The 14,395-nt window shown below is 34.9% G+C and overlaps 1 protein-coding gene and 1 long non-coding RNA gene across 2 annotated transcripts; both read left to right on the top strand.

The window, feature by feature from the left end:
* Window positions 1-4,815: 4,815 nt before the first annotated feature.
* LOC110738493 lies at window positions 4,816-7,727 on the top strand. Its single transcript, XR_002514630.1, has 3 exons — window positions 4,816-5,916; window positions 6,306-6,427; window positions 7,365-7,727. It is a non-coding gene; the product is annotated as an uncharacterized LOC110738493 (long non-coding RNA).
* A 4,282-nt stretch (window positions 7,728-12,009) lies between these two features.
* On the top strand, window positions 12,010-12,621 carry LOC110738520 (RING-H2 finger protein ATL11-like). Its single transcript, XM_021918930.1, has one exon. The coding sequence runs from the start codon at window positions 12,010-12,012 to the stop codon at window positions 12,619-12,621; it is 612 nt and encodes a 203-aa protein (XP_021774622.1).
* Window positions 12,622-14,395: the final 1,774 nt, after the last annotated feature.

The following is a 14,395-nucleotide window of genomic DNA, read 5'->3' as shown; positions in this document are numbered from 1 at the left end:
TCTAATCCCCGCTCAATGAACCCACTGATCCGTCATCCCTCTCAAATTTGATCAGCATGAGGGATGGGATGACGACTACCTTGGACTCGTTGAGGGTTGGACGGCCCAGAATCAGATCGTAGGCGGTCAATTCCTCGACCACCAAGAACATGACGACCATGTGTCGTCCTTCCCTCTTCTCTCCTAGCCGGATGGGTAGGTCAATCCTCCCCACCGGATGCACTACCCTTCCCCCAAAGCCAACTAGAGGGTGAGAAGCCTTGTGCATGCTGCTAGGCTTGTACTTGAGATTTGCCAAGCACTGATAGCTGATAAGGTCAGACGAGCTCCCGGTATCGATTAGGATCCGACCCACTCGTTGGTTGGCAACCTTACATTCGATGAAAATTGGGTCATCATGAGACTGCCTGACCTTGCCCCGATCCTTCTCAGAGATGAGGACCTCAGGCAAGGTGTCTTTCAACGCCTGACCCTCATCAACTGAGTTGACCAGCTTCCGGATGTTTTCCTTGGTACCCCGAATGGTAGGACCCTCTCCGGCAAAGCCGCCTGCTATGGTAAAGATGTGCTCTTCATCAGTGTCAGAGCTCACATCCGGCTTCTTGGACAGTTGTCCATTGTTTTTTTTGGGGTTACCCTTGGACTTCACCATATAGGACTTTAAAGCGCCCTCATCAGCCAGACGGTCTAATAGCCGCCTGAGGCTATAGCAGCCATTGGTGTCATGGCCGACATCCTCATAGAACTAACAGTATTTGCACTTGTCCAGACTGTTGATGGGACTCTTCATTGCTGCCGGTTTCTCAAGGTTCAACCGGTCTTTGATCTCCATGAGGATGGAGGAGCAGTCCTTGTTGAACTCGTACTTAGGGATGTACGGCTTCAACTCTCTCTTTTTCTTTTGGAACGGCTGACCAGAACGGTCCGCCGCCTAGACTTTTTTTTCTTTTCTTGCTTCTTTTTTGGCCGGTTGAGCAGACCGGCTCTCTTTCCCGTCGGACCTTCTAGGTTTCGACGAGTGCTTGATGGCATAGAGCTCTGTCGCCTTTATATAGGCTTCGGCATCCATCAACGCCTCTTGGAGGGTAGCAACCCTCTTTCTAACCAGGTCGAACTTAAAGGTCGACCCGTCCTTCAGACCCTTGAAGAAGTCTGTATAGGCGACTTCGTCAGACAGCCCTTGAATCTGAATTCTTATCAAATTGAACCGCTTGACATAGGACCTTAGTCCCTCCTTGTCTCCCTGCTGAATAGCCCCTAGGTCGAGACTTGTCTTTTTGGCAGGGATAATCATGGAGATGTTGGATGCAAACAAGTATGCAAGCGTCTTGAAGTTGTTGATTCATCTGGCTGGCAGATTGCCAAACCATCGTTAGGCTATGCCCTTCAAGGTTGCTGGGAAGCATCGACACCAGGCGGCGTCATCCAACCCCTGCAAGTACATGAGGTTAGTGTAAGCCATTAGGTGGTCTTCCAGGTTGGTTGTATCGTCATAGGTACCAACCAACACATTCTTAACCTTGGCCGGCTGAGCTGCCTCGGTTATCTCCCTAGAGAACGCCGACGGCTGTTCCCCAAGGTTTAGCAGCCGGAGCTGCCAATCCATAGGCTGGACCTGCTGTGCCGCCGGACCCCTAAAAAGGGCCGGCTGCATGAATGGTGATCCATACGGCATGTATGGCTGTTGGGGCACATACGGAGCCGACTGGATAATCTGAGGGCCAGTACGTGCGGATATGCCGCGTGACTGACTCTCACGGTTTGTCTCCGAATACTTCATTGAAGTATTGCGGAAACTGTCTGGGTAAAGTCGACGTTGAGGCCGACTTAGACAATTGTTGACTTCTCTTCTCCTAGATGAACATCTGGGCGTCAGAGTAAGTCTTTTTTGACCCATCCGGTTGAACTTTATAGCCTTCCTTTGCCCTGATTCAGGGAAACGAAGTCTGGAAAGGTCGATCAGGGGCCCATCCGCCCCCTTTGGTTTAGGGTGAGGAGTAGGTACCCAGTCTTTGATGTGCTTCTTCCCGGAGGGAGAAGGCTTCTTGGCCGACTGACCCTTGTTGGAGCCAGCTGAATTCTTTATTATGTCCTTGATTTCCCCTTTGAAACTCGTCATGAATATCATGAGCTCGTCTCTGGTGACAGGGGTTATACCCTCCGCCGCCTGGGGTTGCCCAGCAGGCTTGCCGGCTGGGTTGCTGGGACCAGCTTTGTCTTCACCCCGTTCCCTTGTTTCTTTGGAACGAGTGCACCCTTTTCGGAATGACCCGTCTGGGGCCACATAGGTGTCGACCTCAAAGTCGTCACCATTATCCTGGTCTGTATGGACCTCAGGTTCGGCCATAGGCCGCTTTCCCTTACTAGGCGGTACAGAATCGGATGCCATCTCAGAAGTACTCTCCCCATAGACGGCGCCAAATATTTCGGGGTTTTTGGAGTCCCTCGGGAGAGTTACAATTCCGCGAATGCGCGCCGACCGTTTGTACCTGCAAAACCACGAAACTCCGGTTGGGTGGAGTTTCGCCTCCGACGATCAAGTTAGAACGTCTCCAGATGTATAAATGTGCTGAAAGTAAATGGCTTTTCTCTCTAATTCAGAGAGAATTCTGCAATTAATATTGCTCGGTGTTTGTGTTTGTATTTATGGATGTATAATAAATGAGGATTTTCCTCTGTTTATAGTAGAAGGAGATCAGTTCTCCAAATTAGGGTTACAGTGACACTTGTCAGCAGAGGAGTGGATCCCATTGGGCCTCTCTAAGGCTGACATGTGTCAGCATGCAATTGGGCCACGTGGCATAGGGTAATTTGACCCCAAACACCTCCGATATTCTTGAACAAATTCGAGAATTTGCTGATTGGATAATAAAAGTTGGAGAAGGAGATATAGGAAGAGTGCCCATTACAGAGGAAGGGGAACCAAATTGGATTGAAATGCCACATGATTTTTTGATAACCAATGATGAACATGGTTTGCAAAATCTCATTAACTTTGATTACCCTAACTTTCCTTCAAATTACACAGATTGGGAGCACCTCAAGGATCGCGGAATTCTAGCACCAACAAACAATGATGTAGATGAGTTAAATTCGAAAATTTTATCAATGCTACTAGGAAATATGCAGAGCTATTATAGTTTGGATACTTTGGGTCATACAGGAGATGGTGGATTCCTTGATAACATGGAGCCTATGGAATTGTTAAACTCATTAAATTTGTCAGGTCTTCCTAATCCTTGCTTAGAGTTGAAAGTTGGTTCCCCAGTAATATTGATGCGAAATATGAACCAATCCATAGGGTTGTGCAATGGAACACGCCTTATAATCAAGAAGTTAGGTCATAGGGTGATTGAAGCACAGGTGATCACAGGTCCAAGAGCTATAGAATCAGTTGTGATTCCGCAAATTAATCTAACACCTTCTAACAAGAAGATAGATTTTCATCTCAAAAGAAGGCAATTTCCATTAAAATTAGCCTTTGCCATGACAATAAATAAAAGTCAAGGACAAACGTTGAAAAAAGTCAGCATTTTTCTCCCTAGGCCCATGTTTAGTCATGGCCAATTATATGTTGCACTGTCACAAGTTACATCTCCTTCCAGGCTAAAAATATTACTACAAAATAAGAATGATGTTTCTATTAGTTTAACTAAAAATATTTTGTATAAGGAAGTATTAAACAGTGTAAATTAGCTATGTATGTAGTTTTGTTATAACATTTATTTAGCCCTTAACAATGTTTATTTTAGTGTAATTTCTGAGCTATACCTTTTTTTTTAATAATTCTCTTTGTCATGTTAATGCTTCCATTTTACTTTTTTTATAGATTTATTTCATTATTTATACTATTTATATAACCTTTATACATGTGCGAGGTTGGATCGATAATGATATTTTATGTAAATTGTATTTTTATGCCCACTTCAATGATGTTAAAATGCAAGAAATGGACACAAGATACACACCATGTTGTTGTATTACCCTTACTACATTGAAAGTGAATATGACAGTGCGTTTATTATGGATGGTCAATGAAAAAGTTAGAGCAAGAGGTACAAATTACGTCCATCGTTCATGGAGTATGGTATTCATTGACTCTAAAGTTTGAACTATATTTTTACTTACTGCTTAATTTGTTTTTCCAATATATTCATTTATTTGACACTTACGTATAAATTTTTCAATTTCTAGGGGGACGAATTTCAAGTCACATTATTGAATACTGATATTGATAAATATAAAGAGATCTTGAAATAAGGAAAGGTTTATTCAATTGCTCAACTAGAGCTTATGCCTCCAGATACATTTTACAAATATGCCAATAACAAAATGAGGTTGAAATTTGGTAACAAGACCATGATAACAGAAGTTCTTGATGATTGTGATGATATCCCAAGGTACAATTTCATGTTTATAGAATTTTTCCACATTCCACAGTACCTTCACATGCCCAATTCTCCTCTCATCGGTATGTGTCTTTTAGTAATTAAAATACATAATATGAATATTTATTACATTTTTAAAATTATTTTTTGAGTTTTAATGGTCATATCATTTTTTTCTCAATGACACTACTATAAAAATAGGCGAAGAGACCTGTAATATGAGACCTGTTGATTAATATAACAGTCTCTTTAGTATAAAAGATCTAATATTAGAGATAATAGGTCTCTTATATATTAAAGGGCCCACCACTCATTTGTGGAAGTTAATGGAAAAGAAATAAGAGACCTGTTGTTTATCCTAACAGGTCTCTTATTTGTGTAAGGGTCCACCACCCACCCTTCATTTTTTTACCTCTCTCCTTTTCTCACTCTAATTGATCCGGTCTTCCACCTTCGTGTGTTATCTCCTCTTTCTCTCTTTGTTTTACATTTTCATTCTCCATTGAAGCTTTTCAAGGAAGAACTTGCCCACCAAAGTCGCACAAAATTCTACTCCAGCCATGAGCAGAGTAAAGAAGGAAGCCCCATCATTTCAGACCTAGAATTGTCGCAATTCGTGAGATCGAAAGTTATAGAGCTTTGCTTTTAGAATCCGTCGTCGTCACCCTCCAGATCATGGAGGCCGCTGAAGCTTACTGGTTTGCCTTTTCAAACATACCAACCTTTGCATAATTTGTGGTGAGAGGGCTTAATTTGGGGGGTTTTAATTGAATCTTAATGTCTAGGGTTTGGGTTTTTTTTTTCAAGAAATTATAGTTTTTCTTTGCTTGCATATAATTTAATCATGTTTGTTTATGCTTGTTATGTTTAATTGTTGATTGTTAAAAAAAATTGGGTTTAATCGTCCATTTATTTGGAATTTTGTTTCACTATTGAGGTAATTGGACGACAAATTGAATGTCTCTTTGGAAATTAAGTAATCGATGCAGAATTTATATTAAATGTTGATTAATTTCTTTGATAGTCTTGTTGTTCAAGCACAACAACTCGAAATCTAACCCCTTTTTTCTCTATTGTTTTTTGCTCAAGTGTTAACTTAATTAAGATTATCTTTGTCTGGGTTTATCATTCCATTTGAATGATGAATTGGGTGTAATTTTTTTTTTAAAGGGAATTGAGTGTATTTTAAATGTTGATTAATTGGCTATGGTAGATTATTGTTGTTGCTGAGTTTGTATTGTTCCATTTGAATGATAAATTGGGTGTATTTTAAATGTTGATTAATTGGTTATTGGTAGATTATTGTTGTTGTTGAGTTTGTATCACTTATGCCTCTAATGTTATCTTCCAATCCCTTGTTTTTTCTTCAGAAAGATCGGCTCGTAGTCTAGGATTACGATAATGTATACAAGAAAAGAGTTTATATAAATATTCACTCTTGCTTGCTCAACACTATGAGGTTAATCTTAATGTATTAGATGCCTCAGTGTAGACACTTCCTCTGGTACAGTGGCCTTCGATAATATGAGTAAGCTTATAATTTTCAAGGATCTTACGGTTGACAATTATCTTTTGCCCTACAGATTTAGTTTAGTCAATGATGGAACTATATATGATGCATCCTTTGATGGAACAATAAGCTGCGCTAACATAGAAACTAGAATTTCAGAATCATTAATGGACCTCAATCCTAATGGTTGGCATGTATGTCAATATTTTTTATTGATATTTTAGTTTGGTCAGATGTGATTGTGTTTGGCTATGATAGCATTCAGTTGTCAATGAGAATTTACAACACACCCAAGCATTTTTTTTTTCTTTTTTTTTTTAGATCTTGTTGCTGTACTTTTCCTTAGGTAATATAATTAGGCTTACATTCTTGAATACATGATTAATGGGATACATGAACACATGCAGGGTCCAAGAAGTTGGCAGATGTTGTATGTCTTAGATATTAACTTAGAAAAGAAACAAGGAGAGATAATTACTAGAGGTCATAAGAACTTTGAGCTTATGCTCAATCTACAATTAGGAACCAGGTACTTTTCGCCTCTTTTTGCCCCATTATAATTTTATTTATGGACTACTTTCGATATATTGCAATCATGTCATCTTGTTGATGCACCTTATTTAGCTCTAGTATGCTCAAACTTCAACTGTTTCGGTCTTATTGTCTATCGTTCTTATTTGGCTCTAGTAAGCATTGAACTAGCTCCTTGACCATAGACATGCAGATTAAGATGAATTTAGTTCAAATATTATTATATTGTGATTATTTTAAGAATGGTGATGTATTATTTTAAGAAATCATATACAAAGTGGTAAAGGTGATTATTTTTAAATTGTGATTTATATTTATTGTGTCTTATGTGGCTTTTCAAAATTAGTATTCTCCTTCGGATTTCAATGTGGGGTGTGCTTTAGTTAGAGATGCATTTAGTATTCTAGTTTTATGTGATTGATCACTTATACAGAACAAATGGTATGCATCTTGCCAATTTCAAAAATAAAACTAGTATGAATCTTTAATTAGCATGTTATTATCATTTTGGAAGATCGCGGAGCTAGTATCCTTATTTGTAGACTTTTCGGTATTCTTATCCAAAAATTATTCAGTAAACTGGAATGTGATTTTAGATCATGTGCTAGATAATGAAAATTTGTATTGCTTATCAAGTTTTTTAATTCGGTATATGTGCGTGTTAACATTGTATACAACAATAATATATAGGTACTTATCTAAACATCTCCTTTTTGAATATCTAAAATCTTTGAATGTTTGTACAGGTGCTGCTAAAAATTTACCCCCAAATGGCTCATTTTAATCATGACGTTGCATATTTCAACCCATATCATTATATTCATTTGTTTGTATGTGTAATTTTTTTTTTAATATAGTTATAATATAGCATTATCTTCCATTATTATTATCAATGAGTTATGACTATATACGGCGATTTATTGTTTATCTTGCAGTTTTTTAAAGCGGACCCCTGTACATATTCAACTGAAAATATTGACGAAATTAGAGACTTGTGGGCTAAGTATGTTCTAGAGCTTGAACAAGATGATGTTAATGAAGGAAATGAAGATGGTATAGACATTGCGTGAGTTTAGTTTGTCCATTACTTTTGGGAAAGTATTACGATTTTTAGAATTTTTTGTATAGTACTTTTGGAGCTTATCTTAGATGGCATGGAAATTAAATGAGTGGTTTATATTTTTGGGGAATACTGGATTTTTTTTTTTTGCAGATGTTGCTGTATAGTATTTTTGGAGGTTATACTATAATTGATGGATATTTGTAAAAGTGTTTATCAACTTTTGTTTATTATTGTATGTTCCATGAATATTATAAAATTATGGAGTAATGTATATGATGTGCATATATATAGCAGGTGAAAAATATAGGTACAAATATCCTACAGGTGCCATACAGGAACAAATACAGCTCATATACCATACATGAACAAATACAAATATAATTGGATTTTGGGAAAAAAATTAAAAAAAAAAATAACAAAGAAACCTGTTATCGTTACTAACAGGTCTCTTAAATAACAACTATGAGACCTGTTGGCCATGGTAACAAGTCTCTTTGCTTTCTAAAATATATAAAATAATCACGCGCAAAGAGACCTGTTGTCTCACTTCTTAGGTCTCTTATTAATACCAAAGAGACCTGTTCTATTGACCAGGTCTCTTAGGTTAAGAGACTTATGAGCTAGAGACCTCCAAAGAAGAGGTCTCTTATGCCTATTTTAACAGGTCTCTAAGGCATATTTTGTAGTAATGTGATGAATGTACACAGATGTTATTGGATTGGTTATCTATGTGTCTGAATCATATAGAGTCTCAGGTGGGAGACAACAATTCAAAAGAGATGTGTTGCTCTGCAACACAAAGTAAAAGCATATTACACAATTTTCCATATGTTTATGTAATTATAACAGCTTATGCAATGTTAAGGTTTTTTTTATATAAAATCAAAACAATACTTTGATTTACAGCATGGAAACAATGAGACTAATTTTATAGGAAGGGTTTGCTCATGATCAAGGTCATTTCTTATTCCATAAGCTTAATCAGGATCATGTATTGGGTGCATCCATGGTATCAGTTGGCTCCTATTATGGTAAAATATTTTTTAAATTAGATAACCATAGAAAGACTATGGTGTCATTTACTTTATTATCATTACTTTAAATACTTTTATTAACCTTCCAATAGATGCATGTCTTTCGACTGTTGGATGTACCAGGCTTTTTATTGATCCTCATATTGATGAAACTGATGATCTACATGGATGGTAAGCCTAAAAACATCATAATCAACACTATAAGTTTATGTTGCATACTTATGTATTTATATAACTCATATAGGTATGCGGATGATGGACATGTCCAAAAACATATCAGCTGGAGTCAGATATTAGCCAATAGTATCTCTCAAATGGAGATGGTGTTTAATGCTAAAAGGATCAAGTTAAATTAGTTTTTAGCGGCTCATAATGTATGTATGTCAACCATTATTTTGTTTGACATTTTCTTATAAGGTATTTAATATTTGATGTGTTCTTTTAGGTAAAATACTTTCGAGTACTAGCAAAAGCGTTATCCATTGATTCTTCTATGCCTATTTGGTATGAATCATGTGCTCGACACTCAAGGAGAGCTGATATGTGCATGGAGTGTGACCCCTCCTTTAGTAGGCCAAGGTATTTTCACTTTTTTTTATTTTATTTAAAAAAATTATTATAACCAGCTTTACCCATCATTATACCTAATTATATCATATCAATAATAACAGATATAGAATTAATGTAAAAATTGGTGACACTACAAATACATAATATATTATATTCTTTGGCCATTATGCTAAGATGATTATCGGTTGTCCAATATCAAGTATTCAAGCGATGACAAATAACGTAATTATACCCTTTAATCATATATTAAGGAATTACACACCTGCATAATGCCTAAATATGTTATTTATGATCAGGAATTTGGAGACTACTTTTTAGAGGATTATCTGAGTGAACGTTTTATGAATACATTCACTTTCATACTATATGTTCCCGAGATAGGAAATGATGATATCATAGTTGCATCTGTTTTACAAGTAAGATGGGAGGAAGAATTCTACTATCTGAAACAAGAGATACGCGAATAATCAAATTAAAGAATTAGATTCATTCAGCATAATATTTCAAGAGTTATTTTTTTAGGGAATCAAGACTTGGTTTTTTTATTTGTAATCAAGTTTTTTTTTTTTTTTTGTTACTATTTTTGGTTTTATTAAAGACTGTCTACATCTATATACTTTGTAATCTTTTTAATCCTATCCTTAATTATAACACATTCTAGTTAAAATGAATAGAACAGACCCTCCCAAAATCAATGTACCTATAGATTTTTAAATTTGAATGGGATTACTTTCAAGTCAATTTAGTTCTTGACACTTTTTTTTCAGACTAATTAAAACAAAAAAAAAATTAAAAATAAAAAAAAAAAAAATGGTACAGTACAAGTGTACAACGATCTACGTATGTCGTAATATATGATAGTCAAAAGTCAATATAAGTTTTCTTATTTGGGATGTATGAAAATGGTAATGTAAACTCCACTTTGAACTAAAATTGGATTTGTCATTACATTCATTAGTATGGAGGTGCCAAATATTTGATACACTTGTGAGGGACTTTCAACGTGTAAAGATTTCTAGAAAAACAAAAAACAAGATGATGATGATGATAAAATAAAAAATAAAAAATAAAAAAATAAAATAAAAAGTTAATAGGGACTAATTTTCAGTGTTATGAAAGAAATTTTCACAATAACTATTGCATGATTAACTCATCTTACATAGTTTCAACATAAAGTTTCATATGTGGCTGGTCACACCATAAGGTCAGGGTTACTTGGTTAAGGAGTTACTAATTAGTCGATCAGGGTTATTCGATCAAGGATTACTTAGTCAACAGTTACTCGACTGGTAGGGGTTACTCGATCGGTCATGAGTTAATCGATCAAAAGGTACTCAATCAGTCAGGGGCTACCCAGTCAGTATTTTGGTGTGTGTCAGCTGACCACAAAGTGTGGCCAACCACACAAAAAATGCGGTTTTTTTTAATTAAAAAAAAACCTATACCAATAATTTATTTGATATAATGCATTTGTTAAATAGAAATTTTTTAATGTATAACTAATACTAAAAAAGCAACCACTGACATCATCATATCTTAAAATTAGACAAAAATCATAATGTCATTGAAAATTTTCCCTCCAAAACTATAAATGATGTCATCATTTTATGATTTTTATTTTATATTATTAAAATTCTAGTCAGCTATATTATTATTAGTATCAATTTTCGAATAACGATCTATTCTCTCTAATAATAATAATTTAAATTTATTTCCACGAGTATTTTTTTCATCATTCAATTTTTTTATGAACTCTATTTTTATTTTTTTTTAATATTTGATGTATTATTTGTTTCACAATTTATTTATTTTTTGTTTTTAATTTTAGTATGAAACTCCACGAGACTAATCTAAGTAATTAATATATTATTCACCTTGTATTTAAAATAACCCAATAACTATTTATACCAATAATTTTCCCATGATGAGTATCAAATATCTTTCTTATATCCCGTGCTAATGAACAATTACATTCTAGGCTTTCTAGCTTTAAGTAAATTTCAAGATTATTAAGTTATTATTCATATTCTCGAGTTTCATCGAATCTAATGGTCTAGTTTTAAATCATAAACCTTAATTTTATATCATTTTGATTTGGACTCAATATTTCATTTACATATTTTTATTTTAATTAGTATAACAAAATAATTAAAATTAATACCTAACTTCCTTGAGCTTTCTTATTTTAAGGGAAACTTCCTTGAGCTTCGCCAATCACATCAATAATTTTTTTTTAAATGAAAAAATATAAATCAATCACGATTTCTCTACCACTAAACTCTATAACTATGTGCACTTATATATTCGTTCAAAACTAGAAACAAAGAAAATGGAGCGTAAAAAAAAGAAACTGTCAATTTCATGAACGAAAAAGAAAAAAAAAAATCAAAATAAAAGAAAAGGGTCCCAAAAAAGGAATAAACCCTTGATAATGCAATACAAATGTTTTCCACAACAAACAAAAGTAAAAGTAAGTAGGGTCATCCTCCTATAAAACCTCATTTTTGTGCGCAACAACCAACTCCTATAAATCTCACATTTGCTCTTCCACTCAAAATACAAACCTAACTTTTTACTTCTTCAAACTCCCAAAAACAAATTCAATTTAGTGAATTAATTAAACTCTTGAACCAAAATTAATCAATGATTAATTAAGCTATGGAAGATATAACCTCTTCAATCCAAAAAAAAACCTCTAAAAATAATTATCTTCCAATATTAGTGATTTCTTTAGGTGCTATAATCACAACATCCGTAGCACTTTCACTTCTTCATATAATGTTCATCAAATTTTGCAAAAGAAGACATCAAAGAGCTCAAACCTTGTCCAATGAACCTTCAACTACGATAGGGCTCAACGATCGTGTACTCAACACCATCCCTATTTTATTCTACTCGTCGAAAACACGTGACATGTATCGAATCAACCAAGATGATCAATGTGTTATATGCCTTGGACAACTTGTTAAAGGGGACTTGATCCGTTGGCTCCCTAACTGTGGTCACGTATTTCATGTATCATGTATCGATAATTGGTTCCATGCTCATATAAATTGCCCAATTTGTCGATCACTTGTACGTGGTACGGCTTCTAGTGGTAGAGGAGGAGTTGATGGTTGCGGACCTAGTGGTGGTGGATGTCGTCGTGGTCTTCCTAGGACAAGATCAGGCGGGAGACTATGTCATTCGACGAAAATGACCCTTCCTATACAAGGATTAGGGCCGCGAGACTTGGTTAAGTTCGGTTTACGGCGATCATTATCTATGGATGAATGTTCTGTAGTAATCGATACAAGGGAACAAACAACTACTACTTCTTCATCTTCATTATTACCTAATAATAATAGTTCTTGTAATAATCCTTCTTTGTCAAAAATTGAGTTCTTACTGAGTAGATTATATCAAGCACCATCATCTATTAGGCGTTACAATAATTATATGTCTAGCATGGGATCGCGGTCGTTGCATGGTTCAAGGGCAGGGCAAGGAGGTACTTTGAGGAACAATAGTATTCTACCTTACTAGTTAGCAACTTAATTACTATTATCTTCTTTATTTTTTATTTTCAATTTTATTTTTTCAATTGGTTAGCAATTGTCAAAGTTAGCGTATACTTGTATGTAGTTATAGCTAGGTAATGGTGCTTGTTGATTCTTTAATGTATTTTTCACGAGTTTTTGGGAATGATAGTATGAGATTATTATATAATTACCTTTACCTCAATCTATATATGGCTTCTACTATATTTAAGTTCATCCAAACATCCATGACAGTAAAGTATGAATAAATTTTTTTTTTTTTTTGACAACGATATGAATAATTTAATGATATTGTTCAACTCTGAAAAAAAAATAAAAAAAGGTTATTCAAAAGGTTTAGACTATTTTCTAAAACGAAAGTAGTTTTTTTTGCTAGTAAGATGCAAGATTTTAGCCTTAAAAATAGGTTTTGTTTGTTTATGTGAACAAAGAAAAAGAAATGAAAGACAATTTTTTAAAAAATATAATGAATAAGATGGGTTTGGAAATTGATAAAAAAGAAGTTGAAATGAAATCGAAAGGTGATATTGATGGAAGTTGTTTTTTTTTTAGGAAAGATTCAAATTACCTGAAATAAGAAGGTTTAACTTAGGGTAGAACAAAGGGGAAAAGATGGAAAGAGAGGGACGAGAGAGGTGAACAAATAATTTTATCACCTATTAAAAAAAAAAATTCAAACCAACGGGGAAGGACTATATGTTTGTCAACAAAGTTGAACTGTGTTAAACCTGGTAAGTTAATTAGGGTGTGTTTTATTAATTTGATTTTTACTAATCTGTACTTATATGGAAATTATTAGATCTAATCTAAGCTTAGCTTGTTTATTTTTAATTGAACTTGGTCAATCCTTATTACTACCTCCGTTTCATATTAGTTGCAACTTTGGGGTGTTATTTGTAAGATATAAAATATTCCAAAGTTGCAACTGATATAAAACGGAGGTAGTAATCCTTATTGGAACTTATTCTTCAAATAAGTGGAAAAAAGTTGCATAAATAGATATTTAAAAAAATTAAAAAAAAAAAAAAAAAGAAAGAAAAGAAAAAAGACAATAATTTAATGGATGCTTTTCGAGGGCTGATAGATCCGTGTTATGAGAGACTTGGGGTATGAAAGATGTATTTTTACATGGCAAAGAGGAAAGAGCCCGGAGACAATTAGTCATGTGAGAGATTAGACAGATTTTTGGTAGAGTATAGTTGGTGCAATTGAATGTTAAATTTCACGGTGCAACATTTCCCAATGGATAGTTTTGATCATGCCTTGATCTTGCTTGAGGCGTAAAACTACATTGAAATAGAGAAGGAAATTTTGTTTCAGTTTGAAGCAATGTGGCTGTCAAGGGATGAGTGTGGGAATGTAGTGTCCAAGGCTCGGAATTGGAGTGAAGGACCCGATCACCCGAACCACAACACCGAATAGCAAGCTGTGCTAGAGACTTGCCAAGGTGGCTGATACTTTCGTGAGTATTAAAAAGAAGATCAAAAAGGTGGAGAAAGAATTACCAGAGGCGCAGAAAGCGTCGGAAAAAGTGAATCGAGTTCTCGACACATTTTAGCTTCGAGAATCTCGATGCTTTCACTTGTCATAAATTTGATAAAAAACTTTGAAAACTAGTTCGGGCAATGTGAAATCTGCAATGTTGTTGAGGTAAATATTGTTTTTTACTTACAAGTCAAATATTCTATCTTATTCTAGGATATTAAAGGGATGCCCATACTGTTACTAGTTAAATTGATAATCTCGCTAACATAACACAA

The sequence above is a fragment of the Chenopodium quinoa genome, unplaced genomic scaffold, assembly GCF_001683475.1.
Source record: "Chenopodium quinoa cultivar QQ74 unplaced genomic scaffold, ASM168347v1, whole genome shotgun sequence".
Classification (NCBI taxonomy): Eukaryota; Viridiplantae; Streptophyta; class Magnoliopsida; order Caryophyllales; family Amaranthaceae; genus Chenopodium; species Chenopodium quinoa.
The sequence above is the reverse complement of the archived record's forward strand: the minus strand, read 5'-3'. Positions and strand labels throughout refer to the sequence as shown.

Coding starts and splice junctions, on each gene's coding strand:
- LOC110738520 (XM_021918930.1), top strand. CDS start 12,010: ATGTATCGAATCAACCAAGATGATCAATGTGTTATATGCCTTGGACAA.